Below are 16,120 nucleotides of genomic sequence, written 5' to 3'. Positions count from 1 at the left end.
TTTTGAAGTATCAAGATAAGCAAAAAGTATTACGAGCTGCTGCAATTGAGGCTAGAGAGAGAAATGGGCTACTAGATTTTGAAGGTGGAAAGATATTCTTCTTTCCGGATGTTAGTGTGGCCTTGTTAAGAAAAAGGAAAGACTATGACTTAACAAGGAGGTTATTAAAGAATAAAGGTCTTCAATATTCTTTATTATATCCAGCAAAGCTGAGAATTACTCTGTCGGATGGAGGGAGGAAATTTTTTACTAACCCCCAGGAGGCGATAAACTTCATTCAAAAAATATCTGCGACATTGTGATTCAGAATATTCTTCTGGAACAAGAGGCCTAGAAAGATGTATCTTGGTCAAAATATATGAAGTTATTTGATTTTCTTTATTAATATAGATTAATTATAACAACATTATAATCTTGAACTTCGAATCTGTATGATTATGGATGAAGACTTATCATTTAAAATATTGATCATGGATAGTCTTTTTGAATTATACTACTTAGGAACCATATAGTTCATCTAATTTTGTTATAACTAGTATGAATAGTTTTGATTATATAGATGTCATCTTTTGATATGTTTAATTTTTGGTATGCTGGATAAGTATTCAGTTACAGTATTTAGGGTTATATTTAGGAAGTTTCTTTGAATTCTATTCTTTATTCGGATATATTGCTATATTAATGATATTTACTTTCAATATTATAGATTGTTAGATATTTAGTAATAACGGGTGTGGAATATAATTTATTTTTACAGGTGTTTAATTAAGGAGTTATTGGGGAAGTGGATAATTTTTTTGTCTCTTTTTTAAAAAAAAGATTAATTATGTTATATGTTAAAGAATGTCCATCTTTAGTGCTATGTTTATCGGACCCCACAGTAAGAGGGGTTAAGGCGCTGTGGACTTGGAGCACCAATTGGGATGGTTTTTCTCCCTTTTTTTTTCGTTTTATTTTCTTTCCTCTTTGGTTTCCTTTCTATTTTCTATACTCTATTGAGAATGGCACCAAATATCTCAGAGTCACTCAAAGAAGTGGGATTAATTTATACTTTTCTGTGGGCAGGATTTATCAACTAATAAAATCTAACTATGAATAGAGCAATTAAATTTTTAAGCCTTAATGTTAATGGGATAAATGACCAATAAAAAGGAAAAAGGTACTGGCATATTTAAAAAAAAATCATCTTGATATTACCTTTCTTCAAGAAACTCATCTTACAGTGACAGAACATAACAAATTAAAGAGAGGATGGGTTGGTCAAGTAATAGCATCCTGCTTTAATTCTAAAGCCAGAGGAGTGGCAGTAATGACAGGGAAGAATTTGCCAGTGAAGGTGGAGGGTACTACCACAGATCCGGCCGGGAGATTTATTATGGTCAATTGTCAAATATATTCAGAATCCTGGACACTTGAATTTATATGCCCCCAATTATGATAATGAGAAATTTATCCGAAATATTTTTTTGAAAGTTGCTCAAGGATATGAATACGAGGGCAGCAAAAACCACCCTGGCCTTCATGAAGGACTTGAATATAATAGATGCTTGGGAGATGGCAGCATCCAAAGGAAGAGACTACTCTTTCTATTCAAAACAATATGATACCTACCCTAGAATTGACTTATTTTTAATATCAGCTAAATTAGAAAGTAGGATCATTCAAACAGAATATGCCGTTAGACTACTATTCACCTTTAATTATCAATTGAAATGCCTGATAAACAAAAGACATTATATAAACGGCATTTTAATCCTTTGCTGTTGAAAAGACCAGAGTTTCGCAGTTTTATTAGAGCTCAAATAGAATTGTTCTGTGAGACAAACTCACCCTCTACTACCAGTCATTTCTTATTATGGGACACATTAAAAGCATACTTAAGAGGACAGATAATTGGATAAGTTAAGGTTATAAAAATAAATATGTAACAGAATTAAATGAATTGGAGAAAAAAATAACACAATTAGAAAAAGATTGTCAGAATTTAACAGAAAAATTATAAAAAATTAATAAATAAAAAATTTGAGTATAACACAAAACAAACCTATAGAATAGAAAAAATGATACTAAAATCAAAACAACAAGATTATGAATTAGGAGAGAGAACCCATAAAGTATTATCTCGGCAAATGAGGGTGGAAGAAACCTCCAGAACAATAAATGCGATTCAAACAGGGGAAGGTAAGATTTCATATAAGCCAAAAGAAATAAATGATACTTTTAAGCAGTTCTGTTAGGAACTATACAAATCAGAATCAGTGGATGACTCACTGAAAATTGATGATTTCTTGTCTAATTTACAGCCTCCCAAATTGAGTCAACAAGATCAGGAAGAATTGAATGCCCCTTTTTCTAGGGATGAAATTGAATGAGCCCTAGGCTTATTACAGGCTAATAAATCGCCGGGAGATGATGGTTTTCTCCCTGAATTTTATAGAGAATTTAAGGATCAATTAATGCCCCTTTTTATGAGGGTTGTGACTCAGGTTGAGGAGACCCATACTCCACCGGAATCCTTTTCAACAGAAATTATTACGTTAAAAGTCATTGAAAGTGGGCATGCAGGTACAGCAGGCGGTGAAAAAGGCGAATGGTATGCTGGCATTTATAGCGAGAGGATTCGAGTACAGGAGCAGGGAGGTACTACTGCAGTTGTACAAGGCCTTGGTGAGACCACACCTGGAGTATTGTGTGCAGTTTTGGTCCCCTAATCTGAGGAAAGACATCTTTGCCATAGAGGGAGTACAAGGAAGGTTCACCAGATTGATTCCTGGGATGGCAGGACTTTCATATGAAGAAAGACTGGATGAACTGGGCTTGTACTCGTTGGAATTTAGAAGATTGAGAGGGGATCTGATTGAAACGTATAAAATCCTAAAGGGATTGGACAGGCTAGATGCAGGAAGATTGTTCCCGATGTTGGGGAAGTCCAGAACAAGGGGTCACAGTTTGAGGATAAAGGGGAAGCCTTTTAGGACCAAGATTAGGAAAAACTTCTTCACACAGAGAGTGGTGAATCTGTGGAATTTTCTGCCACAGGAAACAGTTGAGGCCAGTTCATTGGCTATATTAAAGAGGGAGTTAGATATGGCCCTTGTGGCTACGGGGATCAGGGGGTATGGAGGGAAGGCTGGGGCGGGGTTCTGAGCTGGATGATCAGCCACGATCATAATAAATGGTGGTGCAGGCTCAAAGGGCCGAATGGCCTACTCCTGCACCTATTTTCTATGTTTCTAATTCTTAAGAAGGATAAGGATCCGCTAAAACCAGCACCTTATAGGTCTATCTCACTTTTAAATGCGGACTATAAAATTATAGCAAAGGCATTGGCTAATAGACTAGCTCGATATCTGCCAAAATTGATTAAATCCGATCAAACAGGATTTATTAAAAATAGACAATTATCTGATAATATTGGCAGACTATTGACTATATTACATTTAGCTAGGACGAAGGTGGACCCAACTGTAGCAGTGGCTTTAGATTCTGAAAAGGCCTTTGATAGACTGGAATGGGACTTCTTTTTATTTAAAACAACGGAAAAATTTGGTCTAGGCCAAATATTCATAAATTGGATAAAAGCACTTTACCATCAGTCTAAGGCCAAAATAATTATGAACCGGCAGATTTTGCCAGTTTTCTCTCTACATAGATCCAGTAGACAAGGTTATCCACTATCTCCAGTTCTATTTGTTCTGGCAATAGAGTCATCGGCTGAGGCTATTAGACGGGATCCAGAGATAAAGGGGTTTAAAGTGGCCCAGGAAGAATATAAAATTAATTTATTTGCTGATGACACTTTAGTATATTTGGCTGACCCGACACACTCTTTGGTAAGACTTAGGACCTTGCTGGACAATTATGGTATAGTCTCGGGATATAAAATAAATTGGAATAAAAGTGAAATTTTACCTTTAGGTAAAGGAGACTATGCCCAATAACAATATAGCACTCAGTTTAAATGGGTTAAATTCAACATGAAATATCTGGGGATTAAGTTTAATAGTAACTTGGATGATCTTTATAAACTAATTATCTCCCCTTGCTGCGGAATGTCGAGGAGGACCTACATCGGTGGATAAACCTTCCCATCACACTGATGGGCAGGGTAAACTGCATAAAAATGAAAATAATGTCAAGACTTCAGTATTTTTTTCAGTCTTTACCATTACCCATTACCCAATAATTTTTTTAAGATTCTCAATGGACGTATTCATTTATTTTTATGGTCGGGTAAAATATCTAGAATCTCCATGGAAAAATTGACCTGGGACTATAAATTGGGAGGGTTAAAATTACCAGATTTTAAAAAATATTATTTAGTTGCACAAGCATGTTTTATTGCTTCTTTTTTTGATGAGACAACTATTCCTTCTTGGGTTACAATTGGCTTACATATGGTAGGAGAAAAGATGGCAGAAAATTTTATATATAAATGGGATTCTAAATTAATTAAAAAGAAAACAAATAATCCTCTACTGGGGAAAAAAATTAAACAATTTATGGGTCTAAAAAAAAGGAATATCCTCAAAGACACCTCTATCTCAGAACAGATTAATACCCATGACTCTGGATAATAAATTTCTAGTCACCTGGTATCAACATGGTATCAGGCGCATTGAAGATTGTTATAATCAGCAGAAGCAATTTATGTCTTTTGAGGGACTTAAAAATATAATTTATCTAATAACCGCTCTTCTGCTATCTCCAATTACGATCTTTTTTGAGGGACTGTTTGGATCCATCACTGGTCCTACCAAGGTGCTCAGACATGGAGGTTCTAATTCGAAAGGGGAATACAACTAAATTTATTTCTAATATGTATTCTTTATTCCGGGACCAATGCCCAAAGCTAGGTATACACAGATCGAAGGAGAGATGGGAGTCGGATTTGGGCATTGTACTTGATCATCAATGTTGGTCACATCTATGTTTGAATAGTGTTACCACTCTTATCAACTCTAGATACAGAATGATACATATTAATTTTTTTTTACATCAGTTGTATCTCACACCTGAAAAAAATACATAAAAATAAACCAGAAATTTCTGACGTGTTTCAGGTGTGGCATAGATGTTGGTACCTTTTTGCATTCCACCTGGCTATGCATGAAACTGAGATCTTTTTGGATAGATTTGGGGGAAGTACCGGGGAAGATTTTGGGGATGGATTTCTCTCTAGACCCAGAATTATTTCTTCTGGGGAACTTAGCAGTTTTGAAAGTTAACCTCCCCAGGAATAAATCCAATTTTATTAAAATTGCATTGTCAGTGGCCAGGAAATGCATAGCGGTAACATGGAAATCCGATTCCCTTGTACATATTGATCGTTGGAATAAAGAAATGCAAAGTTGTATGCCCCTTGAGAAGATTACTTATACCCTTAGGAATGGATACACTATGTTCATTGAGAATTGGCAACCATATTTGGATTACTTAAATGCCCCGACTGTTTAATTTATTTATTTTAATTTTTAAAAAATTAATATATCCCTTATTATAAGCTAGTTTCTTTAATTTGTATTTTAAACTGACTGAGAGCTGGATGCCTACTCTTTTTCTTTTTTTCTCTTTTCTTCTCTTTCTTTCCTCTGTCTTTTATGTTTTTTTTCCCTTCCTTTTTTCAAATGAGGGGAAATGGTGTTGGGATAGGTGTTTTTTTTCCTCGGACTTATTAATGTATTTGAACTTTTTTTTTCATTATGTATTAATTGAGTCCTTATATTTCTTCTTTAAAAAATTAAATAAAATATAAAAAAAAAGTTTCTTCCATTTGTAGACAATCTCTCTTGCTGCGGACTGATGAACACTCAAGTCTTTAGAAATGCTTTTGTAGCCTTTTCCAGCATCACGCATCTCTACAATTCTTTTAAGGTCCTCTGAAAATTGTTTTGAGGCATGGTGCACTTAAACAGATCTTTCTTGAGAAGAGCAGCCTCTGAAAGTAACCTGACTTCGTATGTCTTTTTCATAGGGCAGCCACACCTCCAATCTCATCTCTTTGATTGGAACAGTTGACTCCAAATAGCTTTTGTAGAAGACATTACCCCAGAGGTTCACACCCCTGGACTGTGATTGCTTGAATGGTGTACTCAATATTGATGAGTAGTAGTACAATTGTTTGTGTTACTAGTTTAGGCAGATTGTGACTTAGATGAAGGTCAGACCACAATTTATGAGTAATTAACGCAGAAAACCAGGTAATTCCAAAGGGTTCACAAAACCTTTTCTTGCAACTGTACAATTGATATACAATTTTCAAAATCAGAATGAGCACTATTATCCTACCCAACTGCAAGTAACAAATACAAAGCATAGTTACCACTTGTAATCTGCTGGGCAATGTCCAACTTTGTCCAGATTATAACATCATTAAAATATTTTAAAGATACAACCTTACATTTCTGAACCCCTCACAATGCAAGTATCATTCCGCTTATGATTTTATTCTATTTAGGTGCAAGACTAACTTTTGAGCAAGGCATTCATTTCTTTCTTTACTGGCATTCCTCAACCAAAAAAAAGTCTAGAAACAGGCTCTATCCCTTTAGCCAGAGGTCCCCAACTTTTTTGCACCACAGACCGGTTTAATATTGACAATATTCTTGCAGACCAGCCGATGGTGGGGGGGGGGGGGGGGGGAGGGGTGTTAATCACAACTGGAATATAGCTGATAAGTCAACAACAAATCACTTCTAAGTGGCTAAGACACTCAATTTCATTTCTAAAAGGATTTATTTAATGAGTTTAATATTAAATACACAGCGCATATTTTCTTCGCATGAATATAGTGATAAGTCAATAGCATAACATTTTAAGTAACGTCTGGATATTAAACACACAGCGCACATTTTCCCCATATGAACATATAAAATCATTGCAACACACCAATATCGCTGAATCAGTGGAAGCTCTGGGCTTGTTTTCCTGCAACAAGGCGGTCCCATCAAGGGGTGATGGGAGACAGCGATACTCGAAGGGGGTTCCTTATGTCCAGTCTATTCCGCAATTTAGTTTTCGTTGCATTCATTGCAGAGATACATTGGAAATGGAAGCAACGTTTTCAGTGCTTTCATGGCTGTCTCAGGATATTTAGCCTTGACTTTGATGCAGAATGCTGGCAGAGATGTTATGTCAAACATACTTATCAGCCCACCGTCATTTGTAAGGCTCGAGGAGTTGATGATCTTCCTGCGCTGATATGGATGATTCACTGGGGACATTCACAAATGGGTCACGGACCCATTTTTTTCCATGTCTTGGGTCATTTGCATCTTGGGTCACTGATGACCTCACGTGCATTCAAGTTCAACAGCGGACGTGACAGGGAATGAGGAAAGGTGCAGTTGACTCATATTGTTTCATATCGCCAAATCATATCGTTTCCTTGCAGCCCAGTAGCACATGCTTTGCGGCCCGGTGGTTGGGGACCACTGCCTTTAGCATTCAAGAGGAGACCTTAACTGTAGCTTTTTCCCTGGAACCTTCAACACAACTGTACCAAATTTCAATACATATTTCAGAATAAAGTTTCTGATCCTTGGAATGCAATTCAGTTATTGACAGCTCCTTATTGTTTAAATAACCAAAATGAGGAAAGGGCATGCAAAGGGACAGCAGATTAAAGATCAACTTTATCTGTCACACGTACAAAGAAACAAACATCGAAGCATACAGTCAAATACATAATTTGCATCAATAACCACAGTCCAGGATGTGCTAGAGACAGTCTGTGTCACCATCCTTCAGTGCCAACATAGCATGTCCACAACTTACTGACCCTAACCCATGGTTCTTTGGAATGTGAAATCAGCAACAACTCAGAATGCACTCTGATCTTTCTCACAAGTCTGCAACTGACTTTGAAAAACTGTTGAAAAGTAGATCTGTTCCAAAGTTGCTTAAAAGCAGCTGCAAGAAATACCGTGGGGAAGAGTTGTTTTAGGTCGGATTGAAAATAAATAAGCCAATTCTATTTTGGATGTCCTAAAAAGGCAATAGGGAAGCTTTGTTGGGTTGTCAGTTTATTTCTGAACCATCTGCTAATAGAAGCAGCTGCTTTCTTGTTCACTTATCTAAAACAATCGTGATCTTGTACGCATTTATCAAAACATCCATAATAGAATTGACCAGGGATTTTGATCAATTTAACTGAAGAGTTTTTATTTGTGAATCACATGCCCCTTTTTTCACAGTAGAGTGCAAAAGAAAAAGGAAAATTGTGAAGTATGAAGAATTAAAAATTCAAAAACTCTAACGTCAGCAATTCAAAAGTATTCATCCTCCCCCTCTGCTCAGCACTTAGTTGAACCACCTCTTGCAGCTATTACAACCAGTAGTCTTTCTGTGTAAGTCTCCATAAGCTTTGCACTATGTGATGCAACAAAATTTGCCCATTCCTCCCAGCAAAATTGCAAGCTGTGCCAGGTTGGTTGGGGGGAGGTGGCAGTGGACAGAAAGGTTTTGCCAGAGATGTTCAAATGGGTTAAGATCAGGCCTCTGACTGGGCCAGTCAAGGACATCAATTTTCTTCATTTGAAGCCACTCCATGGTTGCTCTGGCAGTGTGCTTTGGGTCATTATCTTGCTGAAGGACAAACTTCCTAGTCAGTTTAAGTTTTCTGGCAGAGGCAAGTAGGTTTTAAAATCAAGGATGTCTCAATATTTAGCAGCATTCATCTTCCCATCAATCCTGATCAGATTTCCAGTCCCTGCTGCTGAAAACCATCCCATAGCATGATGCTACCTCCACCACACTTTACAGTAAAGATGGTGTTACACCTCTCATGCACAGTCTTAGATTTACGCTACACATACCACTTACTGTTGAGTACAAAAGATTCCACTCTAATCAAGGCACTGTACATCTACATCATTAGGTCCTCATGTTCTTATAAGCAGGTTTGGCTGCCTTTTCATGCAATTCCATCTTGTTCATTCACCCAGACTATCAGGTAGCCTGTCAACAATCATACTATTCACACTTTCAAAACAATCATTTCGCAGATTCCAGAAGCCAAGTAACAACAGTGGGCTTATTCTACACTGACAATCGATGAAACACAGAATGAAGGATACAGATGAGGAAAATAAGGAACGAATATTTATAAAGAATATATGATTAACTTTGCATTTATCCTCTTACCTTTCAAACCCAGGGTCTGTAATTGAAACAATTTTCCAAGCTCAAATGGTAGAACCCGTAACAGGTTATTATTCAATAGCAGCTCCCTGAAAAAAATGAAACAGGTTATTATTCAATAGCAGCTCCCTGAAAAAATGAAGATTACACAGTTTTTTTTAAAAGACAATGTGTGTAATTATCTGCAGCTTAATGTGAAAAAGACTAAGGAGCTGGTGGTAGACCTGAGGAGAGCTAAGGTACCGGTGACCCGTTTCCATCCAGGGGGTCAGTGTGGACATGGTGGAGGATTACAAATACCTGGGGATACAAATTGACAATAAACTGGACTGGTCAAAGAACACTGAGGCTGTCTACAAGAAGGGTCAGAGCCGTCTCTATTTCCTGAGGAGACTGAGGTCCTTTAACATCTGCCGGACGATGCTGAGGATGTTCTATGAGTCTGTGGTAGCCGGTGTTATCTGTTTGCTGTTGTGTGCTGGGGCAGCAGTCTGAGGGTAGCAGACACCAACAGAATCAACAGACTCATTCGTAAGGCCAGTGATGTTGTGGGGATGGAATTGGACTCTCTCACGGTGGTATCTGAAAAGAGGATGCTGTCTAAGTTGCATGCCATCTTGGTCAATGTCTCCCATCCACTACATAATGTATTGGGTGGGCACAGGAGTACATTCAGCCAGAGGCTCATTCCTCCAACATGCAGCACAGAGCATCATAGGAAGTCATTCCTGCCTGTGGCCATCAAACTTTACACCTCGTCCCTTAGAGGGTCAGACACCCTGTGCCAATAGGCTGGTCCTGGACTTATTTCACAATTTACTGGCATAATTTACATATTACTATTTAACTATTTATGGTTCTATTACTATTTATTATTTATGGTGCAACTGTAACGAAAACCAATTTCCCCCGGGATCAATAAAGTATGACTATGACTATGTAAAACTAAAATATTTCCTTCTATCTACCTTAGTGGGGAAGGTAAACATCTGTTGCTTAAGGTTTCTAGATGTGAATAAAGCAGTACTTCTGTCCGCCAGAGAAAGCAGGATCTCCCAGTGGCCACACATTTTAATTCCACATCCCATTCCCATTCTGACATGTCTATCCACAGCCTCCTCTACTGTAAAGATGAAGCCACACTTAGGTTGGAGGAACAACACCTTATATTCCATCTGGGTAGCCTCCAACCTGATGACATGAACATCGACTTCTCTAACTTTCGCTAATGCCCCACCTCCCCCTCATACCCCATCTGTTATTTATTTTTATACACACATTCTTTCTCTCACTCTCCTTTTTCTCCCTCTGTCCCTCTGACTATACCCCTTGCCCATCCTCTGGGTCCCCCCCCCCCGCTCCAGACCTCCTGTCCCATGATCCTCTCGTATCCCCTTTGCTAATCACCTGTCCAGCTCTTGGCTCCATCCCTCCCCCTCCTGTCTTCTCCTATCATTTTGGATCTCCTTCTCCCCCTCCCACTTTCAAATCTCTTACTAATGCTTCCTTCAGTTAGTCCTGACGAAGGGTCTCGGCCTGAAACGTCGACTGTACCTCTTCCTAGAGATGCTGCCTGGCCTGCTGCGTTTACCAGCAACTTTCATGTGTGTTGCTTGAATTTCCAGTATCTGCAGAATTCCTCGTGTTTGCAAAAAAAAACTATCATGGTTTGCTACTAATCAGGCAAAATAATAGGAAAAGTAGGTGTGGGAGACTTATCAAACCAGCAGGAGATAAGTACATGATCAAGGATACTTTTCAAGTTTCAAAGAAACTCTTCCAAGACAGCAGGTGAAAACTCTGCCTTAAAAGTCAAGACAAAAGGAGCTACACAGTGGGAGGAAAAAGACCCGTTACACAGACATGGATGGGTTTTCAATTTGCTCTCTGGAAGCAGAGTAAGCAGTATACATAAATATTTTATTTTATCATCAATCTGCTTACAAAGTAAATGACAGAGTTCAACAGATTTTTTGAATATTAGTGGCAATTTTGCCAATGTAGAACAGGAAATTTGAAAGGCACTGACAAATACAGAAATGAAAACATTTGTTTGCAACCAAAATTAATTACTGATCTAAAGCTCTAAATACAAACTCACTTATTCATTGAACCATGTTGACTTTTGGTCTGGATTTTTTAAATCCACATTAACCAGTCTTTCCAGAATCTCCCATCTTTACAAATTCTTTTATCCCCAAGTCACCATCTAGTCCCGATGACATGGTGATGCACAGTTAAACAACAAATGAGAGGAGACAGTTCTCCAAACATCAATCTTAACACTGAAAGGGTCCAACCTGCTCGAGCCAAGCAGTTGAACTATGAAAATTCCATTAACAAAAATACCTTTCCTCACAAAGAACAATGTCTGTAATACATTGCAGTATTCACTGATGCGTGCATTTATCAAACCTGTGAGCTACACAAAGAGAGCAGGCTCAACAACAAAACTGACTGCATGTTGTTCAGTCTAAATACAGGAACTATCTACAAGACCATAAGATGTAGGAGCAGAATTAGGCCATTTGGCCCATGGAGTATGTTCCACTATTACATCATGACTGATCGATTTCTCTCTCAGCCTCAATCTCCTACCTCTCCTGGTAACTCTTCATGCCCCGAATAATCAAGAACTTATCAATCTCTGCCTTAAATATACCCAATGACTTGGCCTCCACAGCCCTCTGTTGCAACCAATTCCACAGATTCACCACCATCTGGCTAAAGAAATTCTTCATCTCTGTTCTAAATGGCACATTCCTCTATTCTGGGCTGTGCTCTCTGGTCAGAGAATTCCCCAACATAGGAAACATCCTCTCCACATCCCCTCTATCGAGGCCTTTCAACATTCAACAGGTTTCAATGATATCCCCCTCATTCTTCTGAATTCCAGTGAGTAAAGGCCCAGAATCAAACACTCATGTGATAAGCCTTTCAATCCTGGAATCATTTTCATGAACATCCTTTGAACCATCTCCAACATTAGCATGTCCTTTCTTAGATAAAGGGCCCGAAACTGCTCACAATACTCCAAGATGAGGCATCATCAATGCTTTATAAAGCCTCTTCATTACATCCTTGCTTTCATATTCTAGTCTTCTCAAAATGAATACCAATATTGCATTTGCCTTCCTCACCACAGACTCAACTTGCAAATTAACCTTTAAGGAGTCCTGCACGAGGATTCCCAGGTCCCTCAGATGTTTTAATTTTCTCTCCACTTAGAAAATAGTCTGTGCTTTTATTGCTTCTATCAAAGTGCATGATCATACACCTCAACACTCTATTCCATCTGCCACTTTTTTTGCCCTTTCTCCCAATCAGTCCGAGTCCTTCTGAGACTCCCTGATCCCTCAACACTACCTGCCCCTCCAGCCATCTTTGTATCATCCACAAACTTGGCAAAAAAGCCATGAATTTCGTCATCCAAGTCACTGGCATAAAACGTAAAAAGTGGCACAGACAGCACAAACCCGTCACTGGCAGCCAAGAAGAAAAGGCTCCCTTTATTCCCACTTTGCCTCCTGCCAATCAGCCACAGCTCTATCCATGCTAGTATCTTTCCTCTAATACCATGGGCTCTTAACTTGTTAAGCAGACTCATGTGCAAAACCTTGTCAAAGGCCTTCTGAAAATCCACCAATTCTTCTTCTATCCTGCTTGTTATCTCTTTAAAGAATTCCAATAGATTTGTCAGGCAAGATTTTCCCTTAAGAAAACCATGCTGACTTCCATCTAGTTAGGGTGGGTTTAAACTAATTTGGCAGGGGGATGGGAACTGGAGTGATAGAGCAGAGGAGGGGGAAAAACAGAAATAAATCTAAGATAGTGAGCAGTAAAGATGTCAGGAAGGACAGGCAGGTGATGGGGCAAATTTGCAGCCGTTGGGATGAGTTGCAGTGCAATTAAAGCAAAAAGTACCAAATACTGGTCTTAAGGTGTTATACTTAAATGCATGCAGCATAAGGAATAAGGTGGATGATCTTGTCATACAGCTAGATTGGCAGGTATGATATTGTGGCCATCACTGAGACGTGGCTGAAGGATGCATATCTCTGGGAGCTGAACGTCCAAGGATACATGGTGTATCGGAAGGATAGGCGTGTATCGGAAGGATAGGCAGAGGGGGTGGCATGGCTTTATTGGTAAGAAATGATACTAAGTCATTAGAAAGAGGTGGCATAGGATCAGAAGGTGCAGAATCTTTATGGGTTGAGCTAAGAAATCGCAGGGGTAAAAGGACCCTGATGGCAGTTATTTATAGGCCTCCAAACAGCTGCAGGGATGTGGACTACAAATTACAACAGGAAATAGAAAAGGCTTGTCAGAAGGGCAGCGTTACGCGAGTGGAATGGGAAAATCAGGTCAGCACTGGATCTCAAGAGAGAGAATTTGTAGAATGTCTGCGAGATGGCTTTTTAGAACAGCTGGTTGTTGAGCCCACTAGGGGATCGGCTGTATTGGATTGGGTGTTGTGTAATGAACCAGAGGTGATTACAGAGATTGAGGTGAAGGAACTCTTGGTGGGGGGGGGGGGCGGGTGTGCAGTGATCACAACAAGATTGAGTTCACTGTGAAGTTTGAGAATGAGAAGCTGAAATCCAATGTGTCAGTATTTCAGTGGAGTGAAGGAAATTACAGTGGCATGAGAGGAGAACTGGCCAGAGTTGACTGGAAAGGGACACTGGCGAGAAGGACGGCAGAGCAGCAGTGGCTGGAGTTTATGCGAGAAGTGAGGAAGGTGCAAGACAGATATATTCCAAAAAAGAAGAAATTTTCAAATGGAAAAAGGATGCAACCGTGGCTGACAAGAGAAGTCAAAGCCGAAGTTAAAGCAGAGGGCATACAAGGAAGCAAAAATTAGTGGGAAGACAGAGGATTGGGAAGTTTTTAAAAGCTTACGAAAAGAAACTAAGAAGGTCATTAAGAGGGAAAAGATGAACTATGAAAGGAAGCTAGCAAATACTATCAAAGAGGATACTAAAAGCTTTTTCAAGTATATAAAAGACAGGTGAGAGTAGATACAAGACCGATAGAAAATAATGCTGGAGAAATTGTAATGGGAGATAAGGAGACGATGGAGGAACTGAACGAGTATTTTGCATCAGTCTTCACTGAGGAAGACATCAGCAGTATACCAGACACTCAAGGGTGTCAGGGAAGAGAAGTGTGCGCAGTCACAATTATGACAGAAGTACTCAGGAAGCTGAACAGTCTAAGGGTAGATAAATCTCCCGGACCAGATGGAATGCACCCTCGTGTTCTGAAGGAAGTAGCTGTGGAGATTGCGGAGGCATTAGCAATGATCTTTTAAAAGTCAATAGATTCTGACATGGTTCCGGAGGACTGGAAGATTGCAAATGTCACTCCGTTATTTAAGAAGGGGACAAGGAAGCAAAAAGGAAACTGTAGACCTGTTAGCTTGACATCGGTAGTTGGGAAGTTGTTGGAGTTGATTGTCAAAGATGAGGTTACGGAATACCTGGAGGCATATGACAAGATAGGCAGAACTCAGCATGGATTCCTTAAAGGAAAATCCTGCCTGACAAACGTATTGCAATTTTTTGAGGAAATTACAAGTAGGCTAAACAAGGGAGATACAGTGGATGTTGTATATTTGGATTTTCAGAAGGCCTTTGACAAGGTGCCACACTTGAGGATGCTTAACAAGATAAGAGCCCATGGAATTACGGGAAAGTTACATACGTGGATAAAGTGTAGGCTGACTGGCAGGAAACAGAGTGTGGGAATAAAGGGATCCTATTCTGGTTGGCTGCCGGTTACCAGTGGTGTTCTACAGGGGTCTGTGTTGGGGCCGCTTCTTTTTACGTTGTACATCAACAATTTGGATTATGGAATCAATGGCTTTGTGGCTAAGTTTGCTGATGATACAAATGATATTGTCTCTGTTAAATAGGGGCCATGAACAATTCTAATTTGATGGAGACAGACGTGAAAGCACAGAGGAACATCTGGAGAAAGTTCTGGAACTCCCATTCACTGCCGTTGCTACTGCGCCATCGAGAATCTTCCAGAGGGAAGGCCCCAAAATCCCCAGCTTTGCCTGCTGCTGGCGACCGAGATTGAGGTCGAATTGTTCAGATAGAGATGGTGCTCAGTACTCGGTGTCGGAGGGCTGATCGGAGGCTCGAAGTTTTCGGACAACTCAGAGTCAGACTGTGGTCGGGCATGGCAGGGAGAGTTTTCTTCCTTCTCCCGTCTGCGTGAGATGTGGGACATCCGAGAGACTTTGAACTTCTTACTGTCCCACGGTCTGTTCTTCATCAAGTTATGGTATTGTTGCACCATTGTAACTATATGTTATAATTATGTGGTTTTGTTAGTTTTTTCAGTCTTGGTCTGTCCTATGTTTTGTGATATCACACTGGAGGAATAATGTATCATTTCTTAATGCATGCATTACTAAATGACAATAAAATAATCCTCAATAGCCCTCAAAATCTAAAATATAGGTGGAGGGGCCGGTAGTGCTGAGGAAACAGAGAGTCTGCAGAGAGAATTGGATTGACTGGGAGAATGGGCAAAGAAGTGGCAAATGAAATACAATGTTGGAAAGTGTATGATTATGCACATTGGCAGAAATAAACAGGCAGATTATTATTTAAATGGGGAGAGAATTCAAAGTTCTGAGATGCAACAGGACTTGGGAGTCCTCGTGCAGGATACCCTTAAGGTTAACCTCCAGGTTGAGTCAGGGGTGAAGAAGGCGAATGCAATGTTGGCATTCATTTCCAGAGGATTAGAGTATAGGAGCAGGGATATGATGTTAAGGCTCTATAAGGCACTGGTAAGATCTCACTTGGAGTACTGTGGGCAGTTTTGGGCTCCTTATTTAAGAAAGGATGTGCTGACGTTGGAGAGGGTTCAGAGAAGATTCACTAGAATGATTCCGGGAATGAGAGGCTTAACATATGAGGAACGTTTGTCCGCTCTTGGACTGTAATCCTTGGAGTTC

The 16,120-nt window shown here is 39.5% G+C and overlaps 1 protein-coding gene across 6 annotated transcripts in view; it reads right to left on the bottom strand.

The window, feature by feature from the left end:
- Window positions 1–16,120, bottom strand: part of LOC134349297 (CCR4-NOT transcription complex subunit 6-like) — a 97,202-nt gene that overhangs the window by 23,797 nt on the left and 57,285 nt on the right. For all 6 annotated transcript variants that reach the window (XM_063053388.1, XM_063053382.1, XM_063053386.1 and 3 more), the window contains one exon: window positions 9,145–9,230. In XM_063053388.1, coding sequence (XP_062909458.1) covers window positions 9,145–9,230 — 86 coding nt within the window. The remainder of the gene's footprint in view (window positions 1–9,144; window positions 9,231–16,120) is intronic.

The sequence above is a fragment of the Mobula hypostoma genome, chromosome 7, assembly GCF_963921235.1.
Source record: "Mobula hypostoma chromosome 7, sMobHyp1.1, whole genome shotgun sequence".
In the NCBI taxonomy this organism is placed as follows: Eukaryota; Metazoa; Chordata; class Chondrichthyes; order Myliobatiformes; family Myliobatidae; genus Mobula; species Mobula hypostoma.
Note: the sequence above shows the minus strand (reverse complement) of the source record. Positions and strands in the feature narration are given on the sequence as shown.